This window comes from Sipha flava, unplaced genomic scaffold, assembly GCF_003268045.1.
Source record: "Sipha flava isolate LNK unplaced genomic scaffold, YSA_version1 280_pilon_pilon, whole genome shotgun sequence".
In the NCBI taxonomy this organism is placed as follows: domain Eukaryota; kingdom Metazoa; phylum Arthropoda; class Insecta; order Hemiptera; family Aphididae; genus Sipha; species Sipha flava.
Window position 1 is genome coordinate 285,473 of NW_020272947.1, and position 23,224 is coordinate 308,696.

Here is a 23,224-nt window from a genome sequence, read left to right on the forward strand (position 1 = left end):
CTTTTTTCACAGGGGTTGATAATTTGAAAATACCTAGACAAATACAAAATAATAACTCCCCAATAATTGTTATTACATTTAACGATTTTTTTTCGCATACATTTAAAATAATTAAAAGAAATGTCAACATGTTCACGTGAAAATACTTTCAACTTTTAATTAGAGATGTAATGTATGTTCGAATAATCGAATTATTCGAATATCAGTATTCGATGCTAAAATACCTATTATTATTAAACGTTTTGTGTTGCGCGACAAATTAAACGAATAATTTTCGTTACGTATTGTATTGTAGCATCGAATACTGATATTAGAATGGTCGAATAATTCCCATCACTGCTTTTAGTATTACATCACTTATTTACATATTTTATACTTTAGTTTTTGGTTTTTTAGTTGAAATTATGCTGAAAGAATTTAAATTAAAAACTAAGAACAAAAAGATAGTTAACAGTAGTCATAAAATTAGACCTCTAGAATACTTAAATACCAAAGAAATAAGTAATACTCCTTAATACCTTTTTTTTATCAGACAAATTATGTCGATTGATCAGTTCATACGTTTATTGAAAAAAATGGTACTTAGATATCATTTATATGAAAACAATTATTCTATAATTTTTTATTAAAAATTGGTTTTCTCGTTAAATAATTATTTTGACATGGAAACATCCGTAAAAACCACTAATGATTTAATTTTTTTAACAATATAGTTGGAAAATGGAATAGATTAATATTTTTCTTCCAGAAATGTAATTCTTGATCATAGTTTGCATTTAATAAATGTCTTAAGTATTTATAATTTGATGGTAAAATTTATATTGGAAAGACAAAAGTGCATCCAATTGTGTGTATCTTACAGACCTAACTTAAAATGTATCATATTTTGAATAAAATAGTAATTTATCTGAAAACATTCGTTTTAAAAACATTAATGTTTATTATACTCATTTATAATAATATAGATTTATATAAAATTTAAAAATCTTAATCTTAAATTTAACAAAATAATATAATTTTTATGTATTAACTTTCGTGTGTATTATTTAATATGAAAAATTCAAGAATAAAACAAAATTATTTTAAAATTAAACATTAGTCAAAATATATTTTATTTATAAATAGTAATTTAAGAGTTAGTAGGGTTAAAATATAAATGTTAAGCAATTATTGTATTAATGTAATTATATTATAGTTAATCTAAAGAACTACAACGCTTTAATCATTTTTAATAAAACAAACTATGATTGTTATTTTGTGGACGCAATTGGTTTTAATGGAAATATTGTACGTTAGATATTAAATGATATAAAATATGGTGTGTATTGTACCAAAAATAAATTGACAGTAATTTTAAACATATATAAATCATGTTTTCATAATAATAATTTATGTATTTTTTTTTCAACAATGAACACAGTTAACGTTATATTTTTTAAACTATTCGTTAACTATTTACGTCTATTTTTTTTTGTACCCTGTACTTCGACAGTCTCGTCATGATATCATCATGGTTTTATTTTGATTAAACGTCTTATCGTAGATAAAATATTGGTTAAATTTTATCAACTAATTAATTACTGTCAATCGTTTGGCGGTCACGTTTGGTTATTAAAAAAAATTGTTTTATAAAAAGATACTACTGATACTGGGACACTATTTGAAAAACGATTTCATGAAATTAACTTTTTAAAATGTTTAAAGCGTTTGTTTAACATCGACTGGTCTTACGTCTCGTAGTTTGTTTCGAAATTTTAAAAATAAATATACAATCGATACACTCAAATTTAACTCTTAAAACCATAAAACATGACATTGGTACGGTACATTGGTATTGTATATAAATTAAACATAATAATAATCATGAAAAAAAAAAATAATAATAATAACGATGATGATGATAATAATAATAATAATAATAATAATAATAATAATAATAATAATTTGAATTTGTGTGTAGAAATAATAACAGTAATCATTGATCGTCAGCAACGTGTTGAACGTTATGTCGTGTGGTCATTATGTTGGCGGTGGTCCTCCGGGGTATCGGAGCAACGGGTAAAGACTCCAGGCGATGTTGTTGGACTCCATGCAGTTGAACTCCTCGTCGACAATTGGCACTAGCGAGGCGGCGCCCAGGACCAGCAGCATTAGCACCTGGAACGGCAAGGACGCACGCATCACACGGCCGAAGAACCTGTAGCCTCGCCGCAATACGGTCTCATTGCCGCCAACACTGTAAAACCACGTAGTTAGTGCAATACGGAAAATACACAGATTTAGTTATGTCGTGGAGTCCACATAATCGTTTCGTCCGAGTACTGGTGACGATCACAGTGCGTATTTGTCCTCGCGACCTGTGTACACGACTGGCAACGTTTTCGTCTTTTGACTTCCGGATTAAATGATAATTATCCAGTGAAAATAAATAAGGCAGTTTAGGTATTTTGTTTATCAAGTACATTCGCCAACCACATGCACAACAGTGATTAAAGTGTTTTTTTTTCGTTTTATAATATTGTTTTAATGAATCGTTTTTAAGATTTAAATTTGAAAAATTTAAATTCAATCAATTTAATGTAAATAGTAACTATTGAGATAACCCAGGAAATATTTCTTTCATAAAAATTAAATAAATTAAAATTTCAAATGTATATTAGAAACGAATGAAATTAATTTAATTTGAAAAGAATCAGTGTGTAACATTGTTTAAAAGTATGTAATACGGAAATAGTTGAAAATACAAATCTTGTAATGCGTCCAAATTCTAAATATGGACTGGTTACATCCATGTGGGAATAAAGTGTCTTTGAAAGATAAGTATATATATATATACCAGTATGACGAGTTCAGAGTTTATTGAAACAGCTGAAGAGTTGTAATGGTTATTTTAAGATGTTCGTCGCTAAAAACTCGTATACGACTAAAAGATAAAATAATAAATATTTGATTGCATTTGTTGTACGGTATTAAGTTCACGTAGTTTTGTTTAAACATAAATAATGTTTGTTTAATTGTATCTTTATTTTAATTTAATGTGTTATCGATAAGCAAAAAAAAAAAAAAAAAAGTGTCTTTAAAATAATAAAAATACTAATTAAAAAAGTGCAGAGATATTTACTTTGTGTTTGGTTCTTCTTCGTCGGATCGATTCATAACAGTGCTCGTATCGTCCACCTTTAAAACGGGAACAACAAATTATAATAAAAAAAAAACGTGCAAACTAGATATACGAAATGATAGTAATACGTGTTTTGAAAATAAGAGTAGAAATGAAAAAAAAAAAATAAACAATAATTATGATTCATACAAAAAAATTGTTGTAAGTATAACTACACAATAAATGTAGATTATTGTTTTCCTGTACCATAAATGTCAATTGTTTCGGCGGCAGCAGTCAACTTTACGCCCTACACAATAGTAGTAATATCACAAGCCATACGATGTGATGTACAAATAAATATAATATTGTAGGAAATGAATGATAAGCGGATGTGTACGCACACGCCTTGGTCGGGTCACGTGAGGATGAAAAAATAAAAACAGTACTTAATAATGGTAACAATGGTAAACTGGTATTATTATTATTTTTGTACCGGTTAATCGAACAAATCGATTAATAGATACGCGGCTTACGAATGAGTGAACAATAATGATAATTATAATAATCGAAGGAGAAGGAGAAACAAGTTGAACGCGATAAGACCCGTCGCGTGTACGACGTGCCGTAGAATACGTGTTTCTGCGTTGGCGGCCGCGATACGTCTGTATGTAAAGACGATTACGAAGAAAATTACGATTCAAAATAAAAATTATTATATGCAATTGCAATAATATGTATTACGAGTTGTACAGTCATAGAAGGAAAATTATAATTCTATATTTTTTATTTCATATGTCGATCCTCAAAAATTTGCCGCCCCGGGGACGATACTCCGTCTTCCAACCCTTAGTTCCGCCCCTGCGTATCGCGGCGCAACGTTCGTTGTTTGTACCGTTACAATACCGTACCTGGTGCAGCCTCGCGCAGACGTTGTCCTCCGACGAGACGTCGTAGCCGAGCACCGTGCCCAGTCTGGTCGCGTGGCCGGCCGTCATGCGCACCAGCGCGGTCAGCCGGGCCCGGAGGTGCGACAGCCTTGCGTGGCAGTCCGCGACACTTTGGTCAGACCGTCTGGTCGTCGCCGCGCCCGTCTTTTCGTTGGCCTGCCGCAGCCAGTCGGCCGCTTCCAGCAGCGAGACCACGCGAGGTTCGCATTTTTCCAGATCGGCGTGCAGGTTCTGCGGAAACGTGAGCGCGATTAGTGGAGGGACGGTGAAAAAAAACAAAACGAAAATTATTAAAAATAAAAAAACGACCAGAAATTCAACGCGGGCCGAACCTATCGTTCACCCCGTATCGTGCCTTCTTGCCCGCGCACGTAACCCGTGTACCTACTCGTGTGATTTTATTCGGGCGGTGAAGTTATACGTTAAAATCACGTATTTTCCGTTGACGCTTATTTCTATTGATTTCGGTGCGGTTTTAACGCTTTTTTTATCTCCCTAATGCTAGTATGGTCGTGAAAAACCATGCCGTAATAATATATTCCACGTTCTTAGCCAGGAATACAAAAAAAATTCAGGGTTCTCTAAAAAATCGTCGAGTATATAAATAGATCGACAGAAAACATCTGATCTACTACGCACTAATAAGCGCTGACAAGGAAAGAAGTTTCTCCCGATACGAGAATTCGTTATGCGATAATTTGAAAAAATCACTTGTTACCAGTGTCGCAAAAACCGGGCGTGCAGTGTGTGCCGCGCAAACGGGAACCAAGGTTTACATATATTTGGGGGGGCCCCCTAGTCCCAGACTGAAATAAACTACACTTTACAAACACACAATTATTTAATAATAAAAAGAAAATTTTTTAAAATTCAGGTAAGATTGTTATAACATTTTAGAATAATATAATATTTAACAATGAGTCCATTGAGTATTTGAGTAGGCATACAACTTACCTACCTAAACTACTTAAATAAATTTACTACATAAATATATAGTGAAGTATAATGTACAACAGTTATAGATATTTAGTTTGATATATATACATATATATATATATATACTAACTGATGTGAAACGTGTTTTAAAACCTACAAAAATTGATTCTTAAATAGAACAAAAATAAACTCTAAGAAGGGGCCCAATATAATTACCGTATACGGGCCTCCTATTTTGTCGTTGCGGTACTGTGTGTTACGCAATTGTTTAATTATGTAAAAATATTCGTATTAAATTGTTTTAAATTTAATATAATTATATTTCAATTTTCAAAATTATCAGAAGCATTTTTAATACGTTTTAATGCAATAATGCAATCAGTTAAATGGTTTTTTTTTTTTTTTTTTTTTAATCCAATAACCTCATTGCCCTTATTAATACACTTGTTCGTCTCGAATAAGTTGTTAAAATAGAAATGCGGATTTTTTTACTTTAAATTTGTTGAATTTTTCAACTATGACCTCCGTGTCCTCTGATAGGTCTACCGGTTCGGTCGTCTTGATGGTCCGTTCTGTTTCGTCTAACCAATCGACGAGTTCCTCTATTACGCTGTAGAATTCGTCGTTCTAAAACAAATTAAAATATTGTTACTATTTTAAGCGAAAAAATTACAATAGTAACATCGAAACAATAATCTATGTTCCTCTTAAAATTCCAAACGTTTAATAATGAATTGTTTATTGATAATATAACTAGTATAATTGTGAGTATTACTTAATTTTAATAAAGCTTTTAAATCTGTGTCAGACACTCTCGGGAAAATTCCGAAACTTGTAATATTATGCAGTCCCTATTTTTTAGTGAACCTCGATACAAAGTCTGTAGTCCGAAACTGCAAGTGTGCACTACGGGATTCGAAAAGTGTGTACCTATTAAATACTAATAAATAAGACTATTATAAAGGTGTTTTTCGGGAAGTCAGTTTAAGCATGATAGCTGATGAGGACTTAAATATGTCTATTATATTTTAAGTTATATATCCTACATTAAAATAAATAATTTGTAAACAGTTTTCAGATTTATACTAGACAAAAGTATATTTTCAGTTTAAAAAATAATATCAGTTTGGTTTTTAGTTTAACTAATTATAATGTGCAATTCGATTAAAAAAAAGAACTATTACTAAAAATTATTATTGACACTGTACAAAAATTTATAATCATATGGAAGGGGTAGAGAGGAGCTTTTTATCATATCATTGTATATTAAAAAAATGTGTAGTACGAATTTTTATGAAAAATAGGGACTAATATTATGTATATATAAAAAAAATTAAAAATAATGAATAAATAAGCATGAAGATGTATGTTTAACAGTGTTTGAATTACTTTTTAAGTAAACTAAACTTCTTTACTTAGGATTGTTTAAAGTATCTTATAAGCGCATTAAATAATAATACTCATACCAAAATCAGCGAAGTTAGACTAGTTAGTTTAGATTATATATTTTACACTAAGGACGTAGAATTACTTCCTTAAGTAATAGTTTACTTCATAAGTAATTTACTTATGAAATATTTTATATTCAAATAATTTAACTAAACAGACAAAAACATGACTTATGAAAGTCAACTCGTACCTCCATAAGAGCAGTTTGAAGTTTTGTCTGCCATTCGGTACAAGCGAAACAAACACGATCCCATCTAGAATTGGTAGCTTTTAAGCGGTTTTTGATTTGTATTGCTCTTTCTTCGTCGTTGCTGTGGTCAGCCAAATGAAGACCAATCACGTTCAACGATTTTACGATATTGCGATGACTGTCTAAGTACAATAAAAGTTCCTAAAAACAAAAAGAGCGTGAGTTAATATTACTATTTTAATAACTTGAACTATTTTTTTCAAAGACTTATTCGTACTCTGTGCTCTTGAATAACGTCTTCCAATTGTTCAATTTTTGATGGCGGTACCATTGGTTGAACACTAAGCTTTGCTTCAGTCGACTGTATCCAGTGTTCTAAGCGCCACATGTCGTTTTCAAATTGAGACCAGTTTTGTTCGGAACACAGTGGACAAAATGCGGAACTGCTTGTTCTAAAAGTTATATCAGTGATTATTATTAGCATACATAGAATATATATAATCATTATATAGAATGAATCTCTCGACATACTTAGATTGACCGACTTGCTGTTGCGATCGGAATTTTACAAGTAATTCCTCGTACTTATTTAATAAGCCTTCAGATTTGACCAAAGTTATATCAGATTCGGGTACTCCACATTGTGTTTTTAGTATTATACTTAAGTGTTTGATCAGGTCAACGGACATTTGACATGTCGCAATATTTTTCGACAAGTTCTTGTCAGAATTTTGAAGGGCCAGCTCCAAGTCATTGAGGTTGGTTGTAGCATTCGTCATTGCTGTTTGTAATTCGTATAGGAATGAGTCTTTTCTAAGTAATTCATTAGGAAGTGTGTCAACTTGCACTTGTGAATCTTTACCGAACTTTAACGTTTCTACTTGAACTTCTTCGTTTGCTGATCGCTATTTATAAAAGAAAATTTTAATTCGTTATCATTTAAAGATAATTATGAATATTTAATATTTACCTTCTTTCTACACGTAGTTTCTTGAACACATGTTACCTTCAATTTTTCAATACGGCTGTTGATATCCTTCCATAAAATTTGATACTCATCAATCATTTCTTGAATATTTTTTATATCACCTGGCGTACTTTCTTTCATCAATTGCAGACCTAAAACATCTGCTTTTTCGAGAAGTCCTCCATATTTTTTCAACTCCATTTCTAATATCTAAAGAAATAAAACATTTTATGATACTCATTTTATGATTGATATTTCATTGGATGTATATACATGTGTGTGTGTTTTCTAAGAGGAAAAATTGTTAAAAATATTAGAGATCAGTGATAACGATACATTTTTTATGGTTACAAGTTACCGTTGGCTAACGGTTACCTTTGAAATAATAACAAATTATAATTTTTGGTAAAATTTAATACCTTAAAATTTGATAAAAATGTATTGAGAAATCTATGTTGATTAGTTAAAATTATTAGAAAATATGCAAAAAGATTTTTAGTTACAGTAACTAATTAACTACAGTCTCTGATAACAAGCTAAATAAAATTGTATTTTTAGAAAAATAATATTATTTGATGTTAAGTTTCAAAAATAAATTATTGTAAAATGAATATTCACGATATTTATTATGTTTATAATATTATAAAAATGAATGTGTACCTGCAAATTCCCAAGATATTTTTCCGTAACACGTGCATTTTCATCGTCAGTATTGTCGGATTTATCTAACAACTCGAGTTGAATCAGTTTGGTATCAACTTGTGTAAGGGTTACCACTGCTCTTCCATGTGCATTAATAAAGTCTTTCCATAACATTAATGATTTTTTAAGAATTGCTAATTGAGTATTGACTTGTTCTAACGTGAATTCTCTCTTGTTTTTAATTATTTCGATTTCTTCGTCAATGAACTTGGCCGTATATGAAGAACGTGATAAAGAAACGGCAAGTTCTATTTTTGAAAGCTTGTCCTTTGCGTTTTGTTGTTCCTGCTAATAATGTTATAATAATTTTAGTATTATTAAAATTGTAGTCTGAGCAATTTATACGTGTTTTGTAATGAACTCACCTCAAAATGACTGATCAATACTGGTAAATTTCTGTGTTCAATATAATTTTGTTTTTTACGTTCATCTATAGTAGTATTCAAGCGTTTTAGCCATTTAGTTTCTGCATCAATTAAACCAAGAACAGTCTGTAATTCTTCCCATGCACTCACTACACGCGTTCGTTTATCGTTAATCTTATTTTCTAGATTTTTCCAACTATAAAAAAGTAAAAACCAATGAGTAAATTATAAATATATAAATAATTTTAAAATTATAATAATTATATACCTTATAGGAAGTGTCTTCAATGGGCTCTGTAGATCTTGATTACTATCAGAACTATTCGAACTTTCATCGTTTTTCAACTGTTTATCACATCTAACCATTAAGTCGTCAAATTCTCCTTGTTTTTCTTTGTAGATTTGACTGATAACCTTTAAACACAATTTAAATGTAAGTTATTAGTTTTCAAATAGCTATTATAGAACTATGTTAAGAATTATTTTATGAAGAAATGTTTTTAATAATATTCGCTAAGCCGATTGACTACTTATATATTGTACTACTTACATTTAAACTATTTATTTGATTTTTTAAATTATATTCTGAACGGTCATCAAAGACAATAGGACTATTTAGTTTTGATTCTAAATTATTGATCCAAATTTTAAAAGTATTGATTTCATCAAATAATTTATTTGTATTCTAAAAATAATAAATTTAAACAATTAAAAACCGAAAAATATTTAATAACATGGACTTACCAAAATCGTTGTTGGTAATTCTACTGTATATTTATATAATGAATTGTTTAGATTATTCCAAATTGTATTGACTTCTTTTAAGTTGGATTCAGTAGTACTTGCTAGCTCAGGGTTTAATTGGGATTCGGCGGTAATAAGCTGTTGTCCAGCTCCATTTAACCAATTAAATTCTTTTTGTTTTAAATTGATTTGAGATTCGAATTCGGGTTTTAACACGTTTATAGCAAACTGAGGATCTTTCAGCGATTGAGTTAAATTTTTCAATTGAGTTTCTGTATCAATAGTCCAGTTCTTAAATCTAGTGTATCTGTTAACAAAAAAAACATTGTATAAATGGGATAAAATATATGTAATTAATGTGTATATTACCTGTGCGTAAATTCTTGTGGCTTGTAAAGTAAATTGTCGATTTGACAAGAGTACAAGAATAATTGATAAAGTAAGTCTTTTTGGTGATATTTTAAAAACCTAAGTTTTTGACCATATGAACGAATTTCAATAGGATCAAGGGAATCTTTTAACTTGTCTCGTATGTCTGTAGTAGATAATAGCTGCGTATCTAGTTGTTTCAATTGATTGTTTAACTCTTGTATTTTCTTCATTTCTGTATTAAGCTTATCGGATGGCACTATATCTTCTTGTTTATAATTAAATTCATGTTGAAGAGTTTCAAATTTATTTTGTCCATCTTGCAATACTCTATTTATCTCAGTGCTTTGATTACCAAAAGCATTGATTTGTTTTTCAATATTTTCTAGATAGCCATTCCACACTTCTAATGATGCCTGAATTTCATTAATCCTTTGACTGATTGCAATTAGCTCTTTTCTGTAACCAGTCTCAGTAGTTTTATCACAGAATGTAAATATTGTGTTTTGACGTTTTTCGAGATCTTCTATCTGAGAACGGTTCTTGGCCAAATCGCTCAATAGATTCTATGAAAAAATAAAAAATAAAATTCATTGTATTAAATTAGGTATATTATTATGAATCACACGGTTATAATTATATAGTACCTAATTATTCTTTTTTATATTTTACTTCACTAAAGAAAATTTAATTTAAAATTTTTTTTATACTCACGGTTATTTGAATTTTTAAGTTCGGTAATCTTCTTGTGTTGATGAATTTTAAATTTAAATTGGAATGTGTCTTTTCAACGCTCCATAGCCATTCATATACTTTCTTGACATTTGTTCTATATTCTTTCCACAGTTCTATTTTAGTCCACACTTCTTGATGAGTATTTTCGAGTTTTGTCATTGTTTCGTTATGTAAATCTATTAAAGACGAAAGTCTTTCCATTGCTGCAGGTTCCGAGATGACGTCTGGCTTATTCATGCAATTAGGTATGGTATCCATTTGACTTATCAATACTTCTTGGTGTACTTGGAATAGTCGTTCATGACTCGTTAGCGAATGATAGTCACCAGGAATAGGAGATTGTAAAAATTCTTGTACATAAATAAGATAATCGTGCCAAATTTCAAATACGGCGACATTGTTTTCATTTTCGAGTAGAGAACATGATAATTTTCGGTATTCTTGGAAAGTTTCTTTGAATATTTGTTGCCAAAGCTAAAACAGTTATATTTTATTTTTATAAGTTCTCATAAAAGGTTCAGTTAAGTATATTTTACCTGTAAAACTTCTACTATGGAGTAAGTCCGTTTTTCATTAAGAGGTACTTCAAAGCTATCTATATCAAGTGATTCGTCCATCTCTTTTTTTGATTTGTTCAAATCTAATAATATACTTCTCAATTCCTTTAATTTCTCATCATTGTTTTTAATCGGTTTTGACGAATTCTGAAAAAAAAAACGTAAGCTTTATACTCAGTTACATTTATACTCTTGAATAATATACTATTATAATACGATGAAGTGTATTGGTTTTTTGGTTAAGATGAGAATAATAGTAATTACATTTAAACTTTTATTATATTGTAGACATAAAAAAACGTGCTGAAAGTTTTCGGAAATTGTTTTTGTTAGAAATTGCACGCTTTTGTTTAACTTTCAGAAACCATTAAAACTTTTTATCGGATTATTATAAGTAAAGAGGGCAAATCAATAGAGAAAGTCAAGATACCAAATGTTTTTGTATAGATAGATTTACATCAAATCTATTTCATAATTCTGTTAAAATGTGTACATACCTTTTCAATATCATGTAAAAATTGTTTTGCATTCTCAATTTCATATGAAATTTTATTCTTTTTGGCTGCAACGTCTCCGAGAGCAGTGAGTACTTTTTGAACTTTATCGAGTTTTAAACTCAACTCTTCGATTTCGTTTAACGGTACATCATCCGAATTTAGTCCAATGGTTTCAGCTACGTCCGTTATCATGTTCCGTAAGTCGACCAAATTTTCCTTTTGTTTATCAATTGATTTAGTTTTTTCTGATACATCTTCAGTGCTTTCGACTGACAAAAGTTTGGCGTTCAACCAATCGTTTGTGGATTCTTTCAATTGTTGATAATCATGCAGCGTTTTAGATGCTTTTTCATAACGATCTACTAATTGTTTTACCGCTACTCCAGTATCAACCCATTGTTTTAGATCATTCTCGATTATATTATCGATTTGCTGTTTATCTCCTTTCTTACGTAAACTTTCAATGTCAGCCAAAATAATTTTATTCTCTTTATCATAAGCACTCCGGACATCCTAAAAATTGAATAGGCAATAAATAAATTATACATATATTTATTATTATGTCTAATGAACCAATTATAAGAACAGATAAACAATTCAAATAAATTAAATAACCAATGCACGAGTTGGAGTGTAAATTATTATTCAGTTGTAAACTGTAGTACTTATACTGTAGGTCATATTATTATAGGTATGTATTGCAGTCACATTTTCAACGTTGGCACGTACTATACAATTTATAACCATTATTGAATTATATTTTTAAAGAGAGTTAAGGTGTTGGTGAATAATACATTAAAATAAATATGTGTGCTGAATGATATTAAAATTGGTTTATTAAAGAATTTGTTGAAAATCATTGAAAATTATGAATGGTATTGTGCTAAATATTAAAAAAATTTAAATGGTTTTATCGTTTTCATTATTCATGGTAAAACAGTATATAGTGAGAGTAAAACAGTATAATGTGATACTAAAATTTAAGTAAACAGCTGCAAATTATTTATCTAATGGATCTTTATGACATTGAGTACGTTAAAATACACTTTAGATATATTTACTATTCAATTACGATGATGTTCCCTAGTATGTAATGATATCGAACATTTAACATTTCAGTATTTGTGCACACAATCATGAGTTTAGGATTCCACTAAGTAAACATTGTTAAAATTGAATACGTAAATGAGTTTATGAAATTAATGTTAGTAACTATAAAAATATAGGAGTGTTTAAAAAAGTATTTGTAATTTATTGAAAAAAAAAAAACAAAAAACATTTATACAATTTTGTATGACATTTTTGGGCATTCCTTTATTTTTAGTAAAATTGAAAATAATTTTTTCTTTTATATATTCAGTTTATCATCAATTAAAAAATTAAAATCAGTTAAATTGAGTTTGTTAAATCTGTTGATTTCAATTTTTTTGTTGAATGAATAATCCATGTATTAATGTATTTTTTAAGAAGATTGGAAAAGTATTAATTCCAAGTAAAATTTTAAGTTTTTTTTACAAAAAAAAAATAATATTTTTGATATATATATATATGATGATGTATTTTCTAGTTAAATTAAATATATTAATTAATATAATAATAATAATAATAATAATAAATAAAAAAAAAAAAAATTATATAATTATTAATAATTAAATTTAAAAAGAGTGATTATGGTTTAAAAATCTTTCATCGTATGTGTATTTTGGATAGCTATACTTTAAAATATTTTGTTAAATTATAGTATTAATATCATTTACGATCAAAATATTTTTATTGTTATTACGAAATGCAAACGTTTTTCCAATATAAGTTAATCAACTAATGACGAGATATAGATATAGAATTTTAAGACTGTACTTGAAATATATGCGAAAGAATGAGGTTAATGGAAAGATAACGAAGTACCTACTAAAGACAAAATCAAAAGAAAAAGAATATAAAATTATAAGGACCTTCGATTTAAAATTTAAATATTTGTTTAAAAATAGTATATTTTTTAGAATTGTGGTAGGCAATTTGTGATTTTGTTTTGTTTGTAGTTTCTACATATTATCTGTTATTTGAAAAAAGCTTTTGGTGAAACTTTGTTTTCAAAGATAAGTTAGTACTCAATAAATTATTCTATAAATCATTGTTTCATATTTTATCATAAACTATTAGGTGTGTGTTTAAAATTATTCGTTTAATGTATGTACACAATTTATTTGGAAATAATATTACGATGTGGATGGTAGAATAATCTGTTCGGAACATATACATTTTATATAATATTTTTCAATTCTTTCCATTTTAGAATCAGCTGATTACGATTTGTATTGCGAATTATTAGTATTTGATGACGCATTACATTTCAGTTACGAGTATAATAACAAGAGTATGATTTTATATACTAAGTTTTCACGATAACTACTAGTGAATTTTATTGCCAACTATATAAATTGATTAATTCATTCTATATGTTTGATTGCGAATCATTTAGTAATCATTTAACACTATTTAGTTTACATATTAATAAAATATGGTAGCAGGAAATATGTATAAGTGCTTTTTACATTGTCAGCAATGATATATAATCGTTTATAAATATGAATTTTATTATGAAATTGAACTTGGTTGTTATAATTTCATCAATCAATGTAGAATATAATTATGATTTTAAATCGAGTTTCAACTATTCAAAATATCAATTTTATTACTTTTTAAAAAAATCATACAATATACGTTTGTTTGCTTTCGAGTATCTAAAAAGTAGGTTAAGTACATTGAAATCGTTTTCCAACGCGTCTGGCAAGTGTGCATCGCGCAGTCGGAGAGGGAAAAATTAAAATTTCCTCGTACAACGACGGGATATTTCGTGAGAATCTAAACGAAAACTTCGGATGGGAGGGGAAGGGTTCAATTCGTATTCGATTGGTATAAAAAAAAAAAAAAAAACACCGGATGATCGACGTAAGATGACCGGTTTGCGGATGAAACGGTCAAAGCTGATATGCGACCGGGGAGATCAATCACCCGATTGGCGTTCTTACTTGTTTCCGATCGGTCTTGGCCGCTAGCACCAGCCGTGGGGGACGGCAAATGGAGGCGAACAATGCGCGAGCGAAGTGTCCGGGTGTTAACGCGCGGGCGTCGGACCGTGGTCACGGTGTCCAGAACGAAAAACGCCGAGTCCGGGTCGAAAACGGTCGCGGGACGGGACCGGCGGAAAACGTCGAATCACCCCAACGGTGGGCGGGCGAATAACGCGACGACGATCGCGCGCGATGGTCACGGGACTTGCGGCGTGCGATTGCGAGCCGAACACTTACTGAGGCCGTCAGCCGGTGGCGCGCGGTTTTTTTTTTCGCACAGCAATCACGCGCTCGCACGCGCCCGCCTCTCTCATCCGACCGCGGCCGTGACGTTGCGCCCCGATCACGAGACTGGGAGAACGCGATGCGCCCGAAAACCTTTGCGAATTCATCCCAAGATCGTACCCGAATTTCGCGATCGTTTTTTTTTTTTTTCATCCATTATTATTTTTAACCAAAATCACCACTCGGAGAGAAAAAAAAAAACAACTTATCGCCGAATCTATTTTCACCCGAACGATGCACGTCGAAGGGTCGAAATCACGAAACGACAGCAATAATTAAATATTAAAAATCGATTTTGTCCGTTTATCCAGGAGCTTACGAACATTGTTCTTGAGATTTTTTTTTATTTGAACAATTTTCGTTATTAATATTTTATTCAAATAAATGAATAAAAACGGGCCGAAACCCAGTGGTAAGGTTTAGCCTTATATAAAATTATGTATCTACATTGTAACATATAGATATTACATATAGAGTGTTTTTAGGTATATATAATATAAAACAAAATTATGATCAGCAAATTAGTGATTACAGAATATAAATTAGCTAATGGGTTTCGGTACAATGTGAATTTAAAATTTTCAATAAAGAAGAAGTCGGGGAGGTAGTTTGTGCTGTAAGATGGTTTATAAAAAAGAGGGATTGATAGGCTATTGTAAGAAGGTACATGAAAGCGAATAGAATTTAGTAAGGAAAGAGAGTTGATATAACCAATGATTAATTTATAAATAAAAGTTACATCTGATAATCCACTAATGAACGGGTTTGAATATCAAAAATTTGATTCGATTGGACCGTAATTATGGTTTTCTGCGGGTGGTATTTCAAATTTAATTGTGTTATACGATTTTGGGAAAAGTTGAGAATGCCAAAAAGTTAAAATTTTTAGCTGCCTAAACTGAAATTGTTTAGCTATCAATTGGTACTTGCATGGGACGAATTTAAGACCAGCATAGCAACGAATCCGGACTACAGAAAACAAAAAAAAAAAAAACGAAAAAAGTTGGCCAACACAACGACTGCTGCGGTCGACGACATTATGAACAGTCGAATAAACAGTCGCCGTCGTCGGACCGATTTATCGGCTTACGGTCGAATTAAAAATAAATTGTGCGCGTTCACCGTGGTTGTCGCATCAGTACCGTGCAGCGGTGACATGCGAGGGAAATGGCTACCATTACCGACCATCGACATGAACATTTACATTTAATAACGTCGTCGACGGGACGAAATCTTACACCGGGCACGACAACTAACACCGGAAATAGAACGGTTTTATTTTCGTTATAAGCGCGAGCACATGTCGTTTTGGCCGACGGCAAGTCGGAAGAATGTTCCGCGCTGCATAGGGTATGTGATTATTACGACAGGCACGTGCGGGGATACCGACCGATTGACGAACACCGTCGGAAGTCCACGGAGTTCACGGGCGGACGTATTGCATCGCATGTTTCGCTCTCGCGATTCATTTCGATTTTTTTTTTCCTTTAGCATTTCAACTGTCGTTCGCGTTCGTCGTCCCGGACAATAACACTTCGCTCGTCGTTCATCGTCGGTTATCAATTGTTTTTACGAAAGAAAATAATAAAAATAAAAATATAATTACATTCATAAATGAAATAAACTTTAGTACATTTGGAGTGTAGTATTTTCAGAATCGCACGCACAATTTCAACTATAAAACTGACAGCGCACGGTGTTTTTGATTAGCTGAAACAGGAAACTTACGAACGTCGATGAGCTTTAATATCGTGTAAAATTCTAACATAGTATTTTGCATTTAAGCGTGATTCAAAAATTTGTTGGCATTTTTTGGCAAACGGCCCTTTAATAAAATCAACTTATATTTTAAGCCGTTAAATTCCTTTACAAAATTAAATTAAAATATTACATACAACTGTAGTTAGCAGATTAACTTTGAAATGTTTTAGTAACGGTATGTCATCATCGAAAAACATACTCCAGTAATTTGAAAAAGGGCATTTAGTGAATACTTAAGTGAGAAAATATAAATCCTACATATTTTATATCAGAAAAATCTTATAATTGTCTAACAATAGTATAATTCATATTTACTTATGTTTTATTTAAATTTATAAACAATGTATTGAAGAATAACTTTGGTTCGGATCACAAACATCATTATAATATTAAGGCACATATTATATTTTCACTCACTTAAATCGTAGACTCGGATTTGGCTTCAAGTCAATGACCTCTATAAGTATCTTATTTAATAAATTAAACGTAAATACGACAGAATAGTAATTATTCTCACCAAAAATAGCATTGTTTTTGAATATATTTTGTATTCAACTAAATGGTCGAGTGAACAATAAAATGTATTACTAAAAATTAGATTGATCAAGTAACGTATTATATAGGATACTTATTATTAAAATCATAAAGAAATTCGATATTGAATTAAATTTTAATGTTAACTGAAATTATGTATTGTTACGTTCTGTTATGCCTTAATAGCTAAACATATTTATACTTCATGTAACTCGTATATAAACATCCCATAAACACAAATAGAAATTGTATATTTACAATAAAATGAATAAAATTCTTCTTTTGTTAACATTTTATTTTTGATATTAGATGGAAGAATAAAATAAATAAACAGTTAAATGATTCATTTAGCAACATTGGTTTGAATTTTAAATTATTTTTGTGGATAATATATATAGATAGAACTCTTCTTGTGAAATATTAAATTATTCAAAATGTACTATTATAATATTACGCACTCTGAACTCAGTAAAAAATTGTTATACTCTTGCATATATTCATTTTTTTGTAAATTATAAAAATAAAGTAAATTAATGAGCAAATTGTTATTATATTTTTTTATTAAGTATGAGTATTTGGTTGTAATTTTTTATTTATCTATGGAAAATTATTTAGTTTAATCTATGTCAGTATATAGATATAATAAGTAATATAATATGAACAATAAATAATTTATAAATATATATAATAATTTACGTAGTTTTACAAATAATTAATAATGCGTTTTATTTGAAATTTAATTATATTTTTTCTAATTTAAGGATATTAAAGTATATCTAAATTTAATTCACCAATATATTGAATTTTAAAGCATAAAATAAAATATTTAATAAACTGTGATTTTCAGGTGGATAACTATAGTAACCGATCATTAAAGGAAAAATAAATTATTTTATTTATTACTCGTATAAATTATATTTCATCAATTAATTATCATTTTTAATCAAATTTGATACTTGAAATTATTTTATAAATAATAAATTATTTTTCGAAGAATAAATTGAAGATATTTACCTTTAGGTGTTTCCATATTGCTTCTAAGTATTTGTCTGCTAGGGTGTCTGAATTTGGCTTGATAAGGATTAAATTGTTTGTAGAATTATTTATTAATCTAATCTTTAATAACAGCTCATCGACCATTATCCAATAACTGCATTTATTTTCCAAAATTTTTAGCACACTTTGATGTTTCGTTTTTAATTGTTTATATCGTTTTTCAATTTCATTCACTTCGGATTCTAATGCTTTCTTCTCTTTTTTAAAGGGTTTCAGATTGTCTTTTAATGGTTTCAACTGTTGAGAAGCTTGTGACAGTTTCTGTTGCATGTTTTTCATTTTATCTGTAACTTGCTGTAAATGGTATTTTCAGTTAGTAATTAGGCATAAAAGTATTCTTGATTAAAATTAACTTACGTGGTATGTTTTAGATAATGCTGTTTCTGAAGTGTGTCTATCTTTATGTGATTCGTTCTCTAGCTCTATCAAAATTAGGTCAGTATTGTCTAAGTTATGTGTAAGATCAGTCAAGGTATTACGTAAATATTCGATTTTTGTATTTAATTCCGAATAGTTCAGTAGCTGACTACTGCATTGGATTTGGAATGTACTAAATTGCTCTGTTAATTGTTGATCTTTTTCAAGACCCTCGATTTTACCCATTTCGTATGTAACACCCTGCAAATTAAAAGTGTATTATTATATGATATTAATTAATGTATTAGTTCACTTACTTTGAGTGTTCTAATGTGATCTAACAACGTGTCTTTTGGTTTTTCCAATGAACTTTCTAGACATTTAAATGTTTTTAAAATATCACCATTGTCAAAGTCTGACATATTTTTGTACGATTTTTCTTTTAATACTTTGTATTCTGCTGTAATTGCTCCAACAGCTTCTATTTCATTTTGTCCATCAGAAATTGGAAGAACATCAAGTGATTCATTTAAATGAATAGAACAATTTTTTATTGATTCTTCTATAAATTGTAGCTCGGATTGAATTCCCTAAGGAAATATACGAATAAATAAATAAACAAAAATTATATTTATTATGCATTCTTACATTGTTATAGTCGATTTTCTGATTTGGTATAATATTTTCCAAGTCAGATGTTATACGTGAAAGAGTCGATTCTATATTTTTCTTCAAAACAATATACTTAATAAAATGTTTTTTAAAATCGATTAAACGTATTTCTTTGGTTCTTAAATTGTTTTTCAACTTAAATGTATCATTCGTATGTTGTTCACATACATACAATAATGGTTTTACATCGATTTGATTCTCAAGTTTATCTATTATATCCTTTAAGTATAAAAGTGAATCATAATGGATTGCTACTTCTGTTATTGTATTCTGTTAAAAAGTAAAAAAAAACATGTAATAAGTTAATAAGATAATTTATATAAGAAACATATTTGGTGATAATTAAATATTAATGAAATAAATGACAGTATTTACATTGCAGTCAATTTTTACCTGTGTATTAGATAACGTTTGAATATAATTATTAGACGTAATTTTTGTCAAATCAAGAATTGATATTCCAATTTCGTCTAACCATTTTTGTTCAGCTGTTAAAATGTCTTCCAAACGAGTCCATTCATTTTGAATAGTTAGTAATTTTTTCAGATTTAAATGCGTTTTATTAAGTTCCGTATCAAGATGTTTTATGTTAATTTTATCCGATTTCTGTGCTTCTAATGAGAATTTTAGGTTTATCAATTCTGAACCCACATGATTATATCTATCACAATCCTCCTGGAAAAATATTGCTATAAGTAAATATTATAATTGATTATGAATATTTATAAAGCTATACCTGAATGTGTTTGATATTAGAATATTTGATTATCTTTTCGTTGTTCTTCTTTATTGATTCACATACTGATTTTAAATGATTAGTATTTGAATTGATTAAATTTTCTTTTTCAATTTCTTCGAGGATAGTTTTGGTTGTATTTTCTATTTCTTTTTCTAATTTTATTGCACTCTTTAGTGATTTATATGTGTCATCAGGTAGTTTATTTTTTGAGTTATTTTTTATTTTATAAATACTTATAATTGTATAGATATCGTCAATTATTATATGATTGTAATCAAATAATTTTTCCATTTTATCAAATTTTTCCTATAAAATTAAACAAAATGTAGTTATAAAATAAAAAATGGTGAAGTTTCTAGGTCCTAATGCTTTTTTACAAATCAAAATTAATTAATTAATATTTTCGAAAAACCATAAAAAATAAAAAATAAATGTTTTACTGTCTATAAATAACCCAAAATTATTTTTAAATTATAATTACTATATCGAATGGTGATATATACATTGAGTGAATATTTTAGATCTCTACAAAAATTATTTTTCGAGTTGCGACGAAAAAATATAATAGATTTATTCGAAAACATAAATGTTGTGGTTTTTTCACTACTTTTTGTATGTTTTTAAAAATTTTTAGGTTAACTATTTAGAATTTTGTAAAATAACACTCCATTCTCGAGAATCATAAAAACTATGAAATAATTTCTATTAGAAACGACCTAAGATTATGATCAGTAAGTGCAATTTATTTGGTTGTAATCATGTATACAGCCTATAATTATAATAAATAATTTGTAAATTAAATGTTTTATACATAATTTGGTATTTTTAAGAGCATTTAATTTATCAATTTATACAAACGCCTAAAATGTAATATCTTTTTTAGGCTTTTCTTTATTTTAGATATTATTATTGTTTATTATTAAATTGTCAATAACTTATACAACCATTAGTATTACAAAACAAACTGTAAAATATGATTCATGAAGACTTACTTGATATGCTAGTTTTCCTTTCTTTAATTGTTCAAATTCAATTTTATACTGTTCTAATTTTTTTTTGGAACTTTCAATTGATATATTTTGTTTATGCCAATCAACTGAATCAATATCTTCATTACAATTTTCAATCCGAAGTTTGACTTCTTTAGTTTTACTCTGGAGTTGTTCTATTATTTTTTTTATTTTTTCATAGTCTTCTTTTGAATTTGTATATTTTTCCTTTATATTAGATACATCTTTTACAGCTGATTCTATTTGATTTACTATTTGTTTTGCGTTTATTGGTTCTTCTAAGTTTAACGTTATTCTATTTGGGTTCTAAATAAGGATATAAAAAAACACATAAATATAAGTTTATTTTGTTTTATTATAATTTTTCGTTAAAAAAAAATATAATGGATTAAATAACCACATTCATAAATATCACATAGAATAGTTTGTAATTTGTATATCAAATAATTATTAATAAATATCAATTTTTAAAAAATAGAAAGAAGAATAATAGTTTTATTGATAAATATTTTTTATTCAACAAATATTTTTTTGTTTTTAACAAAAATATTAATCTCGACGATTAGCTTAAGGAGGTATATTTTATATAATTAAGTTAAAAATGGTTAAAAAATATGATGAATAAAGTAAGGTTTTCTTATGAAGATCGGAAGAAACGTGTAGAATATAGGATTATGGAGTAGATATTATATGTAGTAGATATTAAATAGAAAATATCTTACATACATTTTATCAAACATAGAATCTTTAACTAATCAAACATTTGATACAAGACAATATAAATATATATATATTGTATATGATAATGAAATTAAAATTATGAAAGTATTTAAATGTTATATTGTATGTAGCATATGATATATTTGAGATTTTTAAAATAATGTTTATATATATCATGAAAAAAATGAATACTCACTAAAATAATTATAAAACTATTTAAGTAAATTGAAAAATCAATATTGAAAGAAAAACTAAAAAAAAATTTAAAATTCTGTAGTTTGAAATAATATTATATTTAAAGCTCATATGATTCATCAACCACCATACAAACAAATAAGTAAAACTAATCTATGAGTTTATATAGTTATAGAAGAATCATAAACCAATAACACAACGTAATGTCTGGAAAGTACAATGAGTTATAGTAATTAAGATTAAGATAAATAGGTCAAATCAAAACTAATTAACACTATGCGTATTACGAATAGAAAAAAAATACTATATGTGCATACAAAAATAGCATCAAACAAGAATGTACTTACTTTTTGATTAGTGGCGTGAAAAATGATAATTTCTAAAAGCTCGTAGATTTCTTCAAAAAATGTAGTATATACAGCAAATTTGTTTTGAGTATCAGATTTTAAAATGTTATTTTTCATGATATTTATAAGGTCAATTGAACCAGACAAATCACTTTTTATATTTATACTCTGTGATAATGGCACATCTTTCATTTCAAACACAAATTTCTTAATACCATCTTCATCAACCATTTTTTTCACAACACATCTATTTCGATCTAATTCACTCATTACGGGCGATTTTGTGCGTTTACTGTTAAAACTACTAGAAGTATCACTCATATTAAAAATATCAGCAGAAGAAGGGTGAGCAACAACATTGATATCTGAATCCAGATGATCTGACTTATAATCTTTAAGTGCTCCATTGTTTGGTGATAAATCAGTATGACTAGTATCAGAAGAAATAATTATTCTATCATCCAGTCCTTTGTTTGAATGGCCCACCAAACCTTTCAACTTCTCAAATATCGATTGCGTTTTAGATGAATTAATATCAATAGCCTGAATTTCAGAAACAACCTCATTGGGGCTCTCCTCACATTCAGGGATATCTATTATTTCTTCTTCTATAATTTCTTTTCCGTCGACAACATTCACGTGCCTAATGACTTTACGTATTCTTTTATGAGTTACAGATGTTGAGGTTGTTACTTTGTGGTCATCTAACACATGTACGTTTACGTTTGGTTGATCTATCTGTAAAGCTTTTAGTTTCGACTCATCATCTGGTTGATTCAATATCTCCAAACCACTCTGTGGCTCATCAACAACTACATCGATTAAAACCTCTTTACCATCAACTATGATTCGCCTTTGTATTTTTCGTTTCCTCGTTACTGTCACAATTTCATTCTTATCTCTGTTTTCGTAATCG

At 28.7% G+C, this 23,224-nt stretch overlaps 1 protein-coding gene across 1 annotated transcript; it reads right to left on the minus strand.

The window, feature by feature from the left end:
* Positions 1-1,671: 1,671 nt before the first annotated feature.
* On the minus strand, positions 1,672-23,220 carry LOC112685512 (nesprin-1-like; the record flags this gene model as incomplete). The annotated part of the gene is made up of 25 exons (XM_025557425.1): positions 1,672-2,236; positions 3,122-3,177; positions 4,012-4,281; positions 5,479-5,613; positions 6,626-6,826; positions 6,903-7,077; positions 7,157-7,530; positions 7,596-7,802; positions 8,253-8,582; positions 8,660-8,855; positions 8,928-9,073; positions 9,210-9,344; positions 9,404-9,710; positions 9,773-10,338; positions 10,487-10,981; positions 11,044-11,211; positions 11,562-12,074; positions 18,227-18,562; positions 18,626-18,886; positions 18,943-19,215; positions 19,274-19,567; positions 19,691-19,972; positions 20,034-20,342; positions 21,029-21,352; positions 22,309-23,220. Coding segments are annotated over 25 exons (7,482 nt in total), but the record flags the coding sequence as incomplete, so codon positions are not given.
* Between the last annotated feature and the right edge of the window lie 4 nt (positions 23,221-23,224).